The 14989-nt window shown below is 38.0% G+C and overlaps 1 protein-coding gene and 1 long non-coding RNA gene across 3 annotated transcripts in view; one reads left to right on the forward strand and one right to left on the reverse strand.

Annotated features, from left to right (window-relative positions):
- The window catches only part of LOC311295030 (NACHT, LRR and PYD domains-containing protein 3-like), a gene marked incomplete at its 5' end in the record, with an annotated part of 145985 nt that overhangs the window by 78190 nt on the left and 52806 nt on the right, over positions 1-14989 (forward strand). The window contains 3 exons of one of the 2 annotated variants that reach the window (XM_084416207.1): positions 5681-5906; positions 7074-7769; positions 12339-12428. The exons of the other annotated variant lie outside the window; for it this stretch is intronic. Of the exons in view, the coding sequence (XP_084272333.1) occupies positions 7129-7769; positions 12339-12428 (731 nt within the window). Of the gene's footprint in view, positions 1-5680; positions 5907-7073; positions 7770-12338; positions 12429-14989 lie in introns of those variants that run through there. 2 annotated transcript variants of the gene reach the window in all.
- Positions 259-5751, reverse strand: LOC311296739. Its single transcript, XR_014628694.1, has 3 exons — positions 5612-5751; positions 500-558; positions 259-330 (listed from the first exon to the last, which is right to left on the reverse strand). It is a non-coding gene; the product is annotated as an uncharacterized lncRNA (long non-coding RNA).

Below are 14989 nucleotides of genomic sequence, written 5' to 3' on the forward strand. Positions count from 1 at the left end.
AGATATTTAGAAGAATATCAGTCACCAGACAATTTCTGGGTCCCATTGACTTCCATAGTATATTTTTTTCCTACTATGGAAGTCAATGGGACCCAGAAACTGCCTGGCTACTGACATTCTTCTAAATATCTTCCTTTGTGTTCAGCAGAAGAAAGAAATTCATACAGGTTTGAAACAACATGAGGGTGAGTATATGATGACACAATTTTCATTTTAAAGTGAACTATTCCTTTAAGTGAAACTAAGGAAATTACTTGCCTTGAAATAAAAGAAAATACTCAGAACAGGCAGCAATGGGTGATGATCTAAAATTAAAGAAATCAAGGATGTCTGTTTGCAGACAAGGAAAAGAGAAATTATCTGTTTAGTGACTATATGAATATTTCAGTATCAGATATTACATGAGTCTGAATTGATAGATGTGCCGGAGAACTTTTAAATGCCATTAAATAGAAGAATTCAAAAAATATGTCTGATTGTTAGTCAAACATATACTTACAAATCCAAAGATGATCAGTGCTAGGGCTCTTAAAAGAGCCTTTGGGGTGTAGTTAGCTGCTGTTGACACAAGGAAAGGGGAGAAAAAATCGTAACATGAATATGAGTGAGATATATCTGTATGTTTTAAAATGCATTGTTTTCAACAATGATATTTGATTAAACAGGATGACTGCTTGATATACTGCTTGCTTACTAACAATAATCAGATGGCAATTGATACTGGAAAAGGGAAGAGAATTAATTTTATGGTATACATTCAAAAGTTAATAAAGGCTTTTGTCTAATACAATGCTTAGTAGCCTACAATAATAATATAGCATAACTATATCCAGAAATCAATTTCAGTAGTACATTGGGATTCGTTTGTTGTTGTTACTATTAGCATTGTTAGTGCTGAGAATGAATGTATGTATGTATGTATGTATGTATGTATACGAATATGTTCATCAGTGGTTGGATTGGATGTCAGATTGGATGTCAACCAATCTGGCTTCAAGAAAGGGCATTCAACTGAGACTGCATTACTGTCGGTCACAGAAGCCCTACGGATTGCAAAAGCTGCTTCCAAATCTTCACTCCTCATTCTCCTTGATCTGTCTGCTGCCTTCGACACCGTGAACCATCAGATCCTTATGTCCAGCCTCTCATCACTGGGCATCACAGGAACTTCACTCGACTGGTTTGAATCCTATCTCACAGGTAGGTCCTTCAAAGTCGCATGGAGAGGCGAGGTATCCAGAGCACATCAACTGACCACAGGGGTTCCCCAGGGTTCAGTTCTTGGTCCCCTCCTCTTCTCCATCTACACTACATCACTGGGACACATCATACAGGCACACGGTTTCTCCTACCACTGCTATGCTGATGACACACAACTCTTCCTCTCATTTCGACCAGATGATCCCACAGTAGCTGCACGGGTCTCGAGCTGTCTGGCAGACATCTCCACATGGATGAAGGAACATCACCTGCAGCTCAACCTGGCAAAGACTGAGCTGCTCGTCCTCCCTGCCAATCCGTCTCTACAGCACGACTTCACCATCCAGCTTGATTCATCATCAATCACCCCATCAAGGTCGGTCAGAAATCTGGGAGTAACGTTTGATGACCAGCTGTCCTTCACAGATCACATTTCAAAGACAGCTCGATCATGCAGGTTTGCACTGCACAACATCAGGAAGATCAGGCCTTTCCTAACTGAGCACGCAACACAACTCCTCGTCCAGGCCCTGGTCATTTCTAGGCTTGACTACTGCAATGCTCTTCTGGCCGGACTTCCAGCATGTGCTACCAAACCTCTTCAGATGATCCAGAATGCTGCAGCTCGTCTTGTCTTCAACGAGCCCAAGAGGGCCCACGTCACCCCTCTGTTAATCTCTCTGCACTGGCTACCTCTCGCTGCTCGCATCAAGTTCAAGGCATTGACGCTTGCTTACAGATCTATCACAGGCTCAGCTCCCTCCTACCTTCACTCACTCCTACGAGCCTACATCCCCACCAGACGCCTACGATCAATCAACAAGCGACGTCTCGTGGTTCCATCACAGAAAGCCACAAAATCACTTTCCAGATCATTCTCATTCACAGTTCCATGCTGGTGGAACGCTCTCCCCACCCTTATCCGGAATGCTGAATCCCTGACAACATTCAAAAAACAGCTGAAAACCCATCTCTTCCATGAGCACCTAAACTCATTAAAAAAAAAAAAAAAAATAAATAAAAAAAAAACCTTTCCCTTCAAATCCCACCTATCATGCTTATGCTACTCTGAATAATGCCTGAACTTCGTATTCTGAACACTTCTTGCGTTGTTGTTGTCTTTTGCCTCTTCATGATGACTCGCTTAATTTTGTCCTGATTTGTAAGTCGCTTTGGATAAAAGCGTCTGCTAAATGACTAAATGTAAATGTAAATGTAAGAAGGGACACGAGCGACTGGATGAGCGAGACCACGTGATTTGGCTGTGCGACGTGGTTTTTCTTGATTTTTGGGTTTCTACCATACAGTCTATGGTTTTCTACCAAGGATATTGGTGTGTAATAAAATTGGGAGTTTGCACAGGGGGTTTATTTTGAATTTGACAATGTTTTTTTACTTTTATTTTGTATTTACTTGGATTCTCTCTTCAGTCTGTTGTGGCTTGGACGCGGAATCCATCAAAAATAGACTAGGCGCCTATCTTTAGCGAAGCAGCACAGAGAGCCGCTTCTGAAACGCACACAAGCATTGACTAGAATGGGCGCGATCAGCTCCGGTAGCCGTGTCGCAGCCGCAATGCGCCGCAAACGTGTGCAGTGTTATTTTTTTAGTCTATGATTGAAGCGCGCGTCCGAGTGAAGACTGCGCGAGGACATTGTATCCGCGCAACTGATAGTAGCGGCAACAAGCTCACCAGCTTGATTCAAACAAATCAAACGTAACGGTATAAGAAGAAGTATAACACCGTTGCCATGAAAAACAGAGCGTTGCTCTGAACGCAGTTCTGTTCACTCTGGCAATATAGCCTAATCGTTTTTAAATCAATAAACTTCTTTTTACATCAATATTTTGTGTCAAATTATTGATTTATTTGGTAGGTAGACATTAAATTCGCGTCCGGGTCCCGATCAGCCTGTCGGGGTTGTATTCGCTATAACCTCGCTATACATTATCCCTTACTTATAGGTGCAGCGCTGTTTTAAAGGTGCAATGTGTGTTATTTCTGAGGATCTATTGACAGAAATGCAATATAAGATCCATAACTATGTTTTCAGTGGTGTATAAAGACCTTACTTAATGAACCGTTATGTTTTTATTACCTTAGAATGAGTCATTTATATGTACATAACCGCGGCCACCCCCTTCTATGAAGGTCGACATATCGTGACGTCATGTTTCTACCGTAGCCGACAGCGAACAGACAGCGCTACAGAGCGCGTTTCATCACTAACTTGAATGAGAAGCAGCAGAAAAAGACGCGGCTTCCTACGTCGGCCACCGTAGCCTCTCATTCGAGTTTGAAATTTCAAGGAAAGGCCGCGAATTATTGACCGGTTGCAATTCGCAATTCTCACCACTAGATGCCGCTAAAGATCACACACTGCACCTTTAAGTCAGACAGATTCTCTTGGTCTCACAGTGAAACCAGAGAATGTCTAATATGGCGAGAAGTTTCACTCTCACTACACTTCCGGCTTCTGAACTGGTTGCAGTTCCACTCTGATTCCATATGAGGGCGCTCACAGAACGAGTGCAGAATGAATGGAGGTCAATGGCGGTATACCCCTCAAAATTTTCTCAGGATATAATTTTTTGTCTAGTAATTTGAATGTTGTATTCGAAAGGAGATGCAAAGAAATTACACATTGCTGGGTGTTAGATTTTTTAGAGTCACTTATTTTCTTTAAAAAGTCTTTCAAAATGTCAATGACGTCAGAATGCTGACGTCATTAGCAGAATGCTAGCGTGTTATGGGCAACAACAACTCAACCTGTAAGAAATCAAAAGGACATAAGTACTCGTTCATTCAACTTTCGACCTATAACCCATGTTGAACTTGCAAAATCTACAATCAGATCTGAGATTTCTCAACGGCAATCGGGTGAAAGAGACAAATTTAGCTGTCTAGCCCCATTGACTCCCATTCATTTTGCACTCATGGCGAGCGCCCCCAGTGGAACTCTGGTGGTACTACAACCAAAATTCGGTACAATAGGACTTAATAGGGAGTGGACAGGCTCTCCGTAGACGGGCTCTGGTGAAACTGAAAGCAGTCACTGGCTGTGTCCAAATTCAGGGTCTGCATCCTCCTTAGGATCCTTCCTACCCGGTTGAAGGATGAGGGGTCCTCCGACGACCGCAAAGCCCGGAAGTCGATGTTTGTGAATTTGGACAGCCTACCCTTCTTTCACATATTTTCAGAGGAGAAAAGGCCGCGAAATTTAAAAATACTACTGTTACTGTGTCACGAAATGTAGTTTTAAGAGTTTTTCAGTCGACAAAGTAGTTGTTTAAAGCTCAAATCTGTGGTTTATTTATAAAGAGAGCGCCATTTTAAAAATGTTATCTGACGGTTTCGGAGTTGTGAGATCCAGGGATCACCGGGCGCTCAGCGCTCATGTACCCCGCCGAGAACAGCCTTGCCTCGGCTAGTGCTTCTGACGTTCGCCGCTGTCAGTCTAGTGAGAATAATTCGTCTTGTGTTTATCTAACAGGCGATCTTTGGTTTCATTAATCTATAATTTGTTCCTTGGCAGATTGTTGTGGCTGAGGGCAAAGTGAAGTTTCATAACTTTATATATTTAGGCTTATTTAACTTTAACGGTGTAGCCTGCTGTATGTTTGACTGAATCGTTTACTTTATTTCTTGACTTGTATAGCTTCTTATACCTTTTAAAAACTGAAATTTAACAAAAAGAGACAGGGTTGCGTCATTTTATTTTATATAGCCTATGTAATAATATGTTAAAATGTATAAATGTACATTATTTATTATTGTTATTATAATAATATACCACTTGCGATTATCAATCTATTATAGTTATGCTGTTAAATATGCTGTCATAGTAACTATTTAACTTATTATTTTTATTGTCTATATTCTGTAATTGATATTTCATATTCTATTGTTATTATTATAGTATTATACATAAACTATATGCTATTATCAATATATTATTATTATTATTATTATATTAGTACTTATGATATATATAATTATACTTTTCATTACTATTTTATTTGCTGTATACTGTTTGTTTATTTTATTGACTAAACTATTTACTATTAGCCTACCTCTCACTTTATCTTATATTTACTATTTGCATTGCACTGTAGTTGTACCATATCATATGTATTACCATAAAGGATCCATCAGTTATCTTTGTTATTGCTAAAATCGGGTCAATGACAGAATATGCTTTTCCCACAATAAGAAAACTTTATTTAATTTAATGTGAAAATTAAATTATATCTCAGTATGGGGGTGTTCACAATTCTTATCCAAGAATGAAAAGCCAAATACATGACAAGCCTGAGCTTTGGCCATTCCTTATTAAAAAAAAAAAAAAAAAAAAAATTTCAACCACTGAAATTTTTTTTTTTTTTAAAAGCCAGTTTTTAAAAAACTTACATCGAAAAGCATACTCCTCTCCCACTCCGCTACCGCTCGAAAAGAATTATCGGATAGGTAGGACGGGAAAGGACCCACCACACCCATCCTTCCAATTCGGGGAAAAGGAGGACGTATTTGTGGGCCGCATTTGAAGGATCCTACGAATTTGGACAGCCTTCGTCGCGGCGCTGTGACGTAACATCCTTCAAATGAGTACTCCCAGAAGGATGTTTCGCTGAATTTGGACACAGCCGATGACTGTAAAGACGCCATTTCGGAAGATAGAAAATCAGCAGTCGCTTCACATGTGACAGTAAGTTCGTTAAACTTTTCATAGCTGTAATATCGGTCAGTATTTGCGTCTAAACAGACCATATGACGAACTCAAAGTCAAAAACATGATAAAGTTGAACTTACTTTCTTGATACTTAACGTCAACTGTAAAACTCATTAAATGTCCGAATATGGTTAAACTTACACTTTTTAACAGGAGAATTTTAGTTTAATGTTGAAATAGTTGGTTGAATTTATACTATTTGATTCTTTAAATAATCTATAGACTATTGTAATGTTCAGTGACGCAGTGAGACTGGGGAAAGGAAGTGTAGTCGCAGGATAATCAAGATAAGGCAGTATATTGTGTTGTCCACAAGATGTCCCTATAACACTGTTGTAAGGACATATTCAAGTGCCTTTAGCGCTGTTTGAGCCTCTTGATGTACCGTAGTGTTGATACGTGAGTACTGCGTGATCTTTTCTTTCTTCATGTTATCAACTCTATAAGCCAGTGGAAAAAAACAATGGGAATTTTTTGTTGTTATCGCACTGAGGTTCAGTTTATTGCGATATTTTGTGTTTTAAACTGCTAACGACCTAAATGCAGAGTAATGTAGAGAGTTAAAATGTTTTGTTTTCCTTTTAAATGTGATTAACGCATAGTGGCTAATGCAAAGCTATGTATGATAATAAAAGCATCACGAGCTTGCTGTTAATTTGCATGTGCATTGAAATGTAATTCGCTAGTTTAAAAGTTAAGTTCATGTTATCAACGCTATAGATGCCGTGCTGTGGAATAAACGGTCAAGCCACGATCCAGAACCCGTAGTGTCCCGCTCTCTACCACCACCCACGAACATAAACAACACAGCGCAGAGTAGCAGCGGCGGTGCTAGAGACCAAAGCGCGCGGAGAGAGAGAAAGAGGGTTATAAATAACATCATATTTGCTTATTGCGAGACGAAAAAACGGATTGTGAAAAACACCTGCAAGAGTTCAGCAGTGTCATTAAAGTGAGGGTGAATCCAGTGTTTAAACGAGGATGCTGTGTTTGAAAGTGTGGCAGACATGTTGCTCTAAAAAACAACATTTACAGTAACTGGAGAAAAACTGTTAATGCTGCGTTAAAGTGAATTAAATGCCATTTAACTCAAATGTGTCAATTCAGTTGTGTTTTGTGTATGATTTCTGTGTCCACATGCAGGTCTGAAATCAAGTCTCTCATCAAGGAGGAAGAGAAGGAGCAAACTTCCTGTAAAATGAGTGTGTGTGAGGAGAGAGAGGAGGAGGAGAACCGTACGAGTGTGTGTGAGGAAAGAGAGGAGGAGGTGTCTGTTCACACTCAGAGAGCATCATCTCCAGTATCCAGCTGTGTGTCCATGAAGAGTGACAACTCCATGAAGAATCCCCCTAAATTCAGCGATGGACGGTCTTCATTATCCAGCTGTGTGTCCATGAAGAGTGACAACTCCATGAAGAATCCCCCTAAATTCAGCGATGGACAGTCTTCATTATCCAGCTGTGTGTCCATGAAGAGTGACAACTCCATGAAGAATCCCCCTAAATTCAGCGATGGACGGTCTTCATTATCCAGCTGTGTGTCCATGAAGAGTGACAACTCCATGAAGAATCCCCCTAAATTCAGCGATGGACAGTCTTCATTATCCAGCTGTGTGTCCATGAAGAGTGACAACTCCATGAAGAATCCCCCTAAATTCAGCGATGGACAGTCTTCATTATCCAGCTGTGTGTCCATGAAGAGTGACAACTCCATGAAGAATCCCCCTAAATTCAGTGATGGACCATCTCCAGGATTCAGCTGTGTGTCCATGAAGAGTGACAACTCCATGAAGAATCCCCCTAAATTCAGCGATGGACCTGCTGTGACCTCTGACCCTGTGTGAGTATCATAAAGTTCAGGGCCGGTCTGGACTCTATTTGTGCCCTAGACAAGATATTATTTTTTTCATCGCCCCCAAAACTACAACACTGGCAATAACACACACAAACATATGTGTGCGTATGGTTGCACAAATAGTTATTAAAAATAAAGGGTAAAAAGGCTAAATAAAATGTGTTATACATCCATATTGAACTTATCTATAGATCAGGGGTAGCCAACGTCGGTCCTGGAGAGCCACAGTCCTGAAGCGTTTTGCTCCAGCCATAATCAAACACACACGAACAAGCTAATCAAGGTCTTAAAGTTACTAGAGAGCTACAGACTGGTGAGGTTTTTTTAGGGTTGGAGCAAAACTCTGCAGGACTGTGGCTCTTCAGGACTGATGTTGGCCAACCCTGCTATAGATTGGTTCATCGCCCCTAAAAACTGTCAATGACGCATATACACAAAAAAAAAGTGTGCATATGGTTGCACAAATAGTTGTTAAAATAAAGGGCAAAAAGGCTATATAAAATATGTATCAAATTGAATATTTCTATAGATGATAGCCTTGGAATCCAGATAACTAGTTAGTCTCACTAGCCTCTCACCTGGCGACCCTATTCTTAAACATAGACTGGAAAAATACCCAAACATAAATAGTTGCTGATCTGTATTTTTCTTTTCTATTAATATAAAACCTGTGCCTGGGCACCTAAAACTGCAAGTCAAAGCTGTAAATCCAACCAAGTTGTCTTTCAAATTTGTCTCAAACTATCAATATGCTCTGGGAGTTTGAGGCGCAGTAGCCAATATGGCCGCTAGGTGACATTCAAACTCCATTTAGTGATTTAAAAATTCAAGAACGCTTTGGACCATTGGCGTCTTTTAATAGAAGACACATAGGATTTTATTGCTGAAGTGAAAGAAAGCAACAATTAAAGTAAAAATAAAATTTTACACTGAAATTGCACTAAATGTAAATGAAATGAAAAAGTTAGTTGTCCGTTCCAGTTAAGATATTCTAAAAGTAGCTCCTCAAAATAGTAAAAACATCAATGACTGACACGGATATTAGTTATGATTCTTCTATACTGTTTTTTCTGCTCTTCTTCTTTGCTTCACTTCACCAGTGCTCTGTGAGTTTATTGACTGATTTTAAAAAGTAGACTACTAAAAGCATCAACTGATAAAAACTATCAAAAGCATCAACATTGAAAGTCAACTGATATCATCACAACATTTATTTCCATCAAGAAGTGCATTAATTGTTGGTCAAGATCTTGTATTGTTAATGCAAGAGTCCAGCACTGTGTAAAGTCTCCTCCAGCACATCCCAAAGGCTTTCAATGAATTCAAGATCTGGACTCAGAGGAGCCGATTCATGTGTGAAAATGATTCTTCATGCTCCTCACTACCATTCTTTCACAATCTGAGCCTGATGAATCTTGGCATTATAATGCTGGAATATGGCCATGCTGTGTCTTCCTACATGGTTGTTTAAGAAATGAAAAGCTACACACTCCATCAATTACACAGCAAAAACTCCGGTGTTAAATTAACACTCCTGGGAGTGTATATGAGTCCACACTCAAGAGTGTAAAGTGTTAAAATATGAGTGTTAAATTAACACTCAAGAGTGTTGAAGTTAATGAGATAATTAAGTGATTAATTGAGTGATGATTGATCATTATTGAAGACACCTGATGTTAACAAGCAGAATCACTGAAGGAGAAAATCACAAATTGTAAGCCACCGTTATGGTGATCAGTGTTTGCTTTAGTTGGGCTCTTGACCCTTATATGCTTACTTTAGATTTTGTTTGGCTGTTGTATCTGAGTTATAACTGACAGATGAACAAAGAAAAAAAGTGATCTGATGGTGTTGGTTATGTTATGACAATCATCATTTGAACTTGATCACTGAACTCATTAAGATCCTTCTTTCTGATGTAGATGTATGTTGTTGATCACAGAATAACTGTGATTCTGCATAAATATCCAGAATTTTAGATATTATACAAAGGATTTCTTAAAAGCTTTTTTGAAAAAAAAAGAAAAAAAAACTTTCTTTTAGGCACACACAGACATCAAGATTCAGTCTATGCATCTCAACAATGGTGACGAGCAGAATATTCAATTAGGAAAAGTAAATTACATGGGCAATTCAGATCATAATTTATTCATACCGCAATGCATGATGGGAGCCATTAATGAGTTGTGATTGGTGGCAGCCACTGCAACATGCTTTATTATTGTCACCATTGTTGAGATTCACAGGCTGAATATTGATGTCTGTGTTTCTAAATTAATTCATTTGAAAGTCTTTTGATCAGAACAATGTTTATTAAATATTTTGTTTTATATGAAAAATACTGAAAATCATATGCTGTAGAATCACAGAGCTGCTGTAATTAACAAGATAAACCAAACTATCTCAATAAGTTTCGTTTTTCGGATCACAACATGATTACGTCAAAACATAACCAACGCCATCAGATCACATTGTCTTTTTGTTCATCTGACTGTTATAAATCAATAACAGCAGACAAGCAAACTTTAAAGTAAACATATAAGGGTCAAGAGCCCAACTAAAGCAAACACCGATCACCATAATGGTGACTTACAATTTGTGATTTTTCTCCCTCAGTGATTCTGCTTGTTAATATCAGGTGTCTTCAATAATGCTCAATCATCACTAAACTAATCACTTAATTATGTCATTAACTTTAACACTCTTGAGTGTTAATTTAACACTCATATTTTAACACTTTACACTCTTGAGTGTGGACTCATATACACTCCCAGGAGTGTTAATTTAACACTGGAGTTTTTGCTGTGTAGGGTTAGAAGAACTGTTTCCCAGAGGTGTAAAGTCCAGGTTCAGAAAGTAAAGGTCCTCCTCAGTATTTTGTTCCAATCACCTGGATTTGCTAATTTTCACAGTTTTTCAGCCAGGAGACAGAACTAATTAGTGAATCAGCTGCTGAGTTCATGGTTGGAATAAACATGGCAGGACTTCTACTTTCTGACCGCTTGTCTTTACACCTCTGCTGTCGCCAAACATATAACATGCTAGAAACACAATGATGATCCAGTCATAGACTCTTAAGCATTTCAATTCAATTCAATAAACTTGATTAATCCCCAGAGTCGTTAATTTACACGTCACAGCAGCACATACCACACAGTAATAATAATAAATAAAAAACATTCACAACAATAACCATTATTTTCCAGTATCAGTTCTGCAAAGCATTAAGATTATATTATATGCATTATGTCTTAACAGATGAATACGACTTTGACCCTTCTTAGACTTGTATCGTATTATCAGAACAATCAAGCTTGTTATTCAGAGAAAGTAATTCTGACGATGTTATCCAGAGTCTCTAAATGACTTAGTGATTTGTGTAAGAGATAAATAATTGCATCATCTTCCCCAACACCAGTTTTATAGGCAAACTGTAGTTTATCCTCAGCAGCATCATCACCTGCTTAATATGGTGTAATACTAATCTCTCAAAGACCTTCATCAACTGCGCTGTTAAAGCAGTTGGTCTGTAGTGTGAGAACTCTGAGGGGTTTGTTATCTTAGGCACTGGTACTATACATGATGTCTTCCATAAAACAGCTTCCATCATTTATTTTGCCTATTTAAATCCAAACAGAGACACTCTTTTGGCCTGACAGTGTATGTTTTTATTGAACATTGATGTGTCAACGCATTTTGTGGGAAAATAAATTATTAAAATGGTTTCTTTTGATTAAAAATCTTCTAAATGTAAAAGGGGCTTTTACCTCAGACTCAGGATAAAAGACTCACCAGGACTTCAGCAAAGTTTGTACTATTTTCTGTTAAATGAAATACTTTTTTTGTTTGCCTATTCATAAAAAAAAAAAAACATAAAAGATTCTGCAAGCTTTGAGATCCCATAAAAAATATTTTACAGTAGTAACAATATTTTTGATAATTTATTATATGAAATGATTATGGTTTCCTTATAAATATGGGGGAACAAATGGAAAAGTCAGCCAGCTATTAATTATTGAATTGTTTTTTTTTATTATTGTGCCTGTAGCCTCAACATGGGCCAATTACCAAACTTCACATAATATTCAGAAAAACTGTTGCTTAAATTACCTTGAACAAAAGCGAAAATCGTTTACAAGACCTTTATCTCAAAATATATTCAATAACTGTAGCGATTCTCAACGGCGAATTAAATCAATAACATTTTAAAACCATGACATATTAGATTAATTAAGCACAGAATCAACTTTGCGCTGCTGTCCGTGATAACGCCAAGAATCAGCCAAATGTCCATGTGAAAGGTGGATGTTTAGGAAAGTTTTTGTGCCATCTAGTGGTTTAAAGGATAATAAAATCAAATGCAGCTTTTACCCCGGTGGTCTTTAGCCCTGCTGTACCCTACTATTAATAAAACATGTTTTCTCTCTAAAACTAATGCAAATACTGCTCTATAAATTACAGAAGTATTTACAGGGTTAATTTAATGGAGCAGACAAATAATCTGCATGGAAACTATTTGAAATATTTCTGTTTATTTCTCATTATCAACAACAGGAAAAGAAAGAGAGCAGCTTCTCCAGTATCCAACTGTCTGACCATGAAGGCCACGAAATTCAGTGATGGACCAGTGACCTTTGAACCTGTGTGAGTATCATCAGTAGGGTGAGAGACACATTAACACAATGCACAAAGGTTCAGAAAATTTTACATTTCATATGGCTAAAGTTATTTAACAAGTATAACAATTAACAAGTGGAAGTCAAGATGCAAAGAAAGGAATTGTTAAATTGTGTTTTCTTGTGCTTCTCTCTGCCATTTCTCTGTTAGACCTCCATTTACACAGGAATGAGTTTTGTTACATGTGTTGCATCAGTGTTACAATGTGACAATTATCCTTTAAAGTGTAAATTGCAGGTTAAATTTTTCACGAAGATAATGCAATGTGTTTATTAAACGTAAAGATAAGAACCGCCCACCATTGTTTTTTATACCAAAATGCTGAATATAATATGAAAGGTTGGCACTTTTAACAGTGGTTTTAACCGCTCCCGCTCCCTTCCACTAGATGTGGCGTGATGTCATAAGAGGAACTTACTAGTAGAGTTACCGGCATAGTCATAGCTATAGATGCCTTACACAACTACAGAAAAGTTGGTTGTATGTTTTATTTTATAAAAAACTTATGGATAAAATAACTCAACTGTAAACATACTCGTGTGTGCTGACTTCAAGGGGACCGTGATCCTGCCTGAAATGAGAATAAGCTATTCGCAAAACAAACGGGTTCAGGCACGTCAGATCGGCCGGTCGCAGGTCTGTTCCACTAAACTCCAAAACGCGTTCACCTCACGGCAGCACATACTCTCCACTGCTGATTCAATTGGGTGGCATAGCCCACACAAACACAGTGATGGGGACATCGATCTCTCTTTTTCTTTTCTGACAATAAACATCGCTAATTAAATCATGAGAAATAGCGTGGATTGAGGAAGGGTATTACGTGACGTTTGAGGCGTCATTGAGACTAGCGATTGGTGCCTGTGCAGTGTGTGCATCTCTACAGCTCTGATTTGGACTGACACCATGTAAGTTAATAATGTCTTCAGTCGTTGTCCCTCCTTGCTATTCTACATGACGGCAAACTTTTGAAAAGACTGGCTTGTTCCCTTATATTATCCGGGTTAAGTTTGCACCAGGCTAGCCTAGACTAGCTATAAAGTAGCTACTCACCAGGACACCTGGCCAACCCTCCACTCATTCTCCTCACACCAAGCATTAATAACTCTTTGAGTGCCATGGGTCCTGGCAATTTCCTCCCCTCTCTCACGCCTGACCGGTTAAAAATTGTAGGGCTGTGGTCCATAAAGAATTTGATGGTTTCCCACATCCTCAGTCGTTCTCCAAATAGCCATAATACAGTAAGAATCTAGCAGAGTATGGGTTGCGAGTTCCTCTTGTGACGTCATCACCAGTAACTGAAAAAACACGCTACCTTTGAAGAAACCCCAATAAATGTTATTTTAACGCATTTTAAGACAGAAATAATTACACACATATATATATATATAGAGAGCACTTTAATTTACACATTAATTGGCTGTGGTGGTTAACCTGCAACTTAAACTTTAAATAAGTCTGGTTAGGAATAAATAAAATGAGTGGTTCCCAATCTGGTTGTCATTACAAATTGCTGGAGGTGCCACAAAATCTTTGCTCATTCCAGTATTTTAAATATATAAATGTAAGTGGTTTGTAAGGATACTCTGATCGATCTGCCATAAATCAGCCAATAATAACTTCCTATGAATCGACTGATTATCTCTAAACTTGTAATCTTATGTTGATGACACAAATGCATGACTGCTCAAACCAGACAATGAAGCATATATATATATAAAGCATTTATATAAAGCATATATAAAAAAAAATCAGGATCCACATCAGCTGATCAAGATTACAGGAAATCTGTGATTTTCTATTTCTAAAGGAAAGGTGTCAGGTTATTCAGACTTAAAATCTCTGATTTTTCAAATGCTTCACTTGTGGCAAAGGAGACATTAATGTGCAACAAGGAAATGCAGAAACAAGTTGAGTTTGCAGTCTCTTTTCATCTACCGTCAGTCATCATTTACTTGTAAATTAATTGCATGTAATCATTTAAGATAAACACTGCTTTTTCTCCATGTCAGTGCTTCTGTGATATTTTAAAATAATGGTGTCTGGTTTAATCTTTATGGCAAAAATGTTAGGCTTCTGTCTTCTTTTCTTCTTTTTTTGAACATTTTGACTAATGAAAACTTGATGTCTCCCTACTTTAAATATGGAGGTCATTATCTGCCCCCAAATGCCTGATTTATAAGAGCTCCAACCCATGTTCAGTGTGCAAATTTCAAAGACAAAATTTGGTCAATTCTACCTGAACTTTAATGGTTAAGTTTAGTTATATTTTTGGTTTATTATGAAACTGTAGCGGGACAGATTAGACTATGGTGGGCGGCCACAATCTAGTTAATGAATGGGAAACACCGATGGGTTAAAATATCATTGCTAGAACAGAACCTTGAGAAACTCCATGTGTGATATTAGGATGTCAGTTGGCCATAATAGATGGAAATTTGCCTGTAAGAGCAAACACTACTCATATGATATGATTTTCATATTAAACATATTTAATTATTTTCTTTATTTTCACAAATGTGTTTTCA

This window comes from Rutilus rutilus (genome assembly GCF_951802725.1).
Source record: "Rutilus rutilus genome assembly, chromosome: 1".
In the NCBI taxonomy this organism is placed as follows: domain Eukaryota; kingdom Metazoa; phylum Chordata; class Actinopteri; order Cypriniformes; family Leuciscidae; genus Rutilus; species Rutilus rutilus.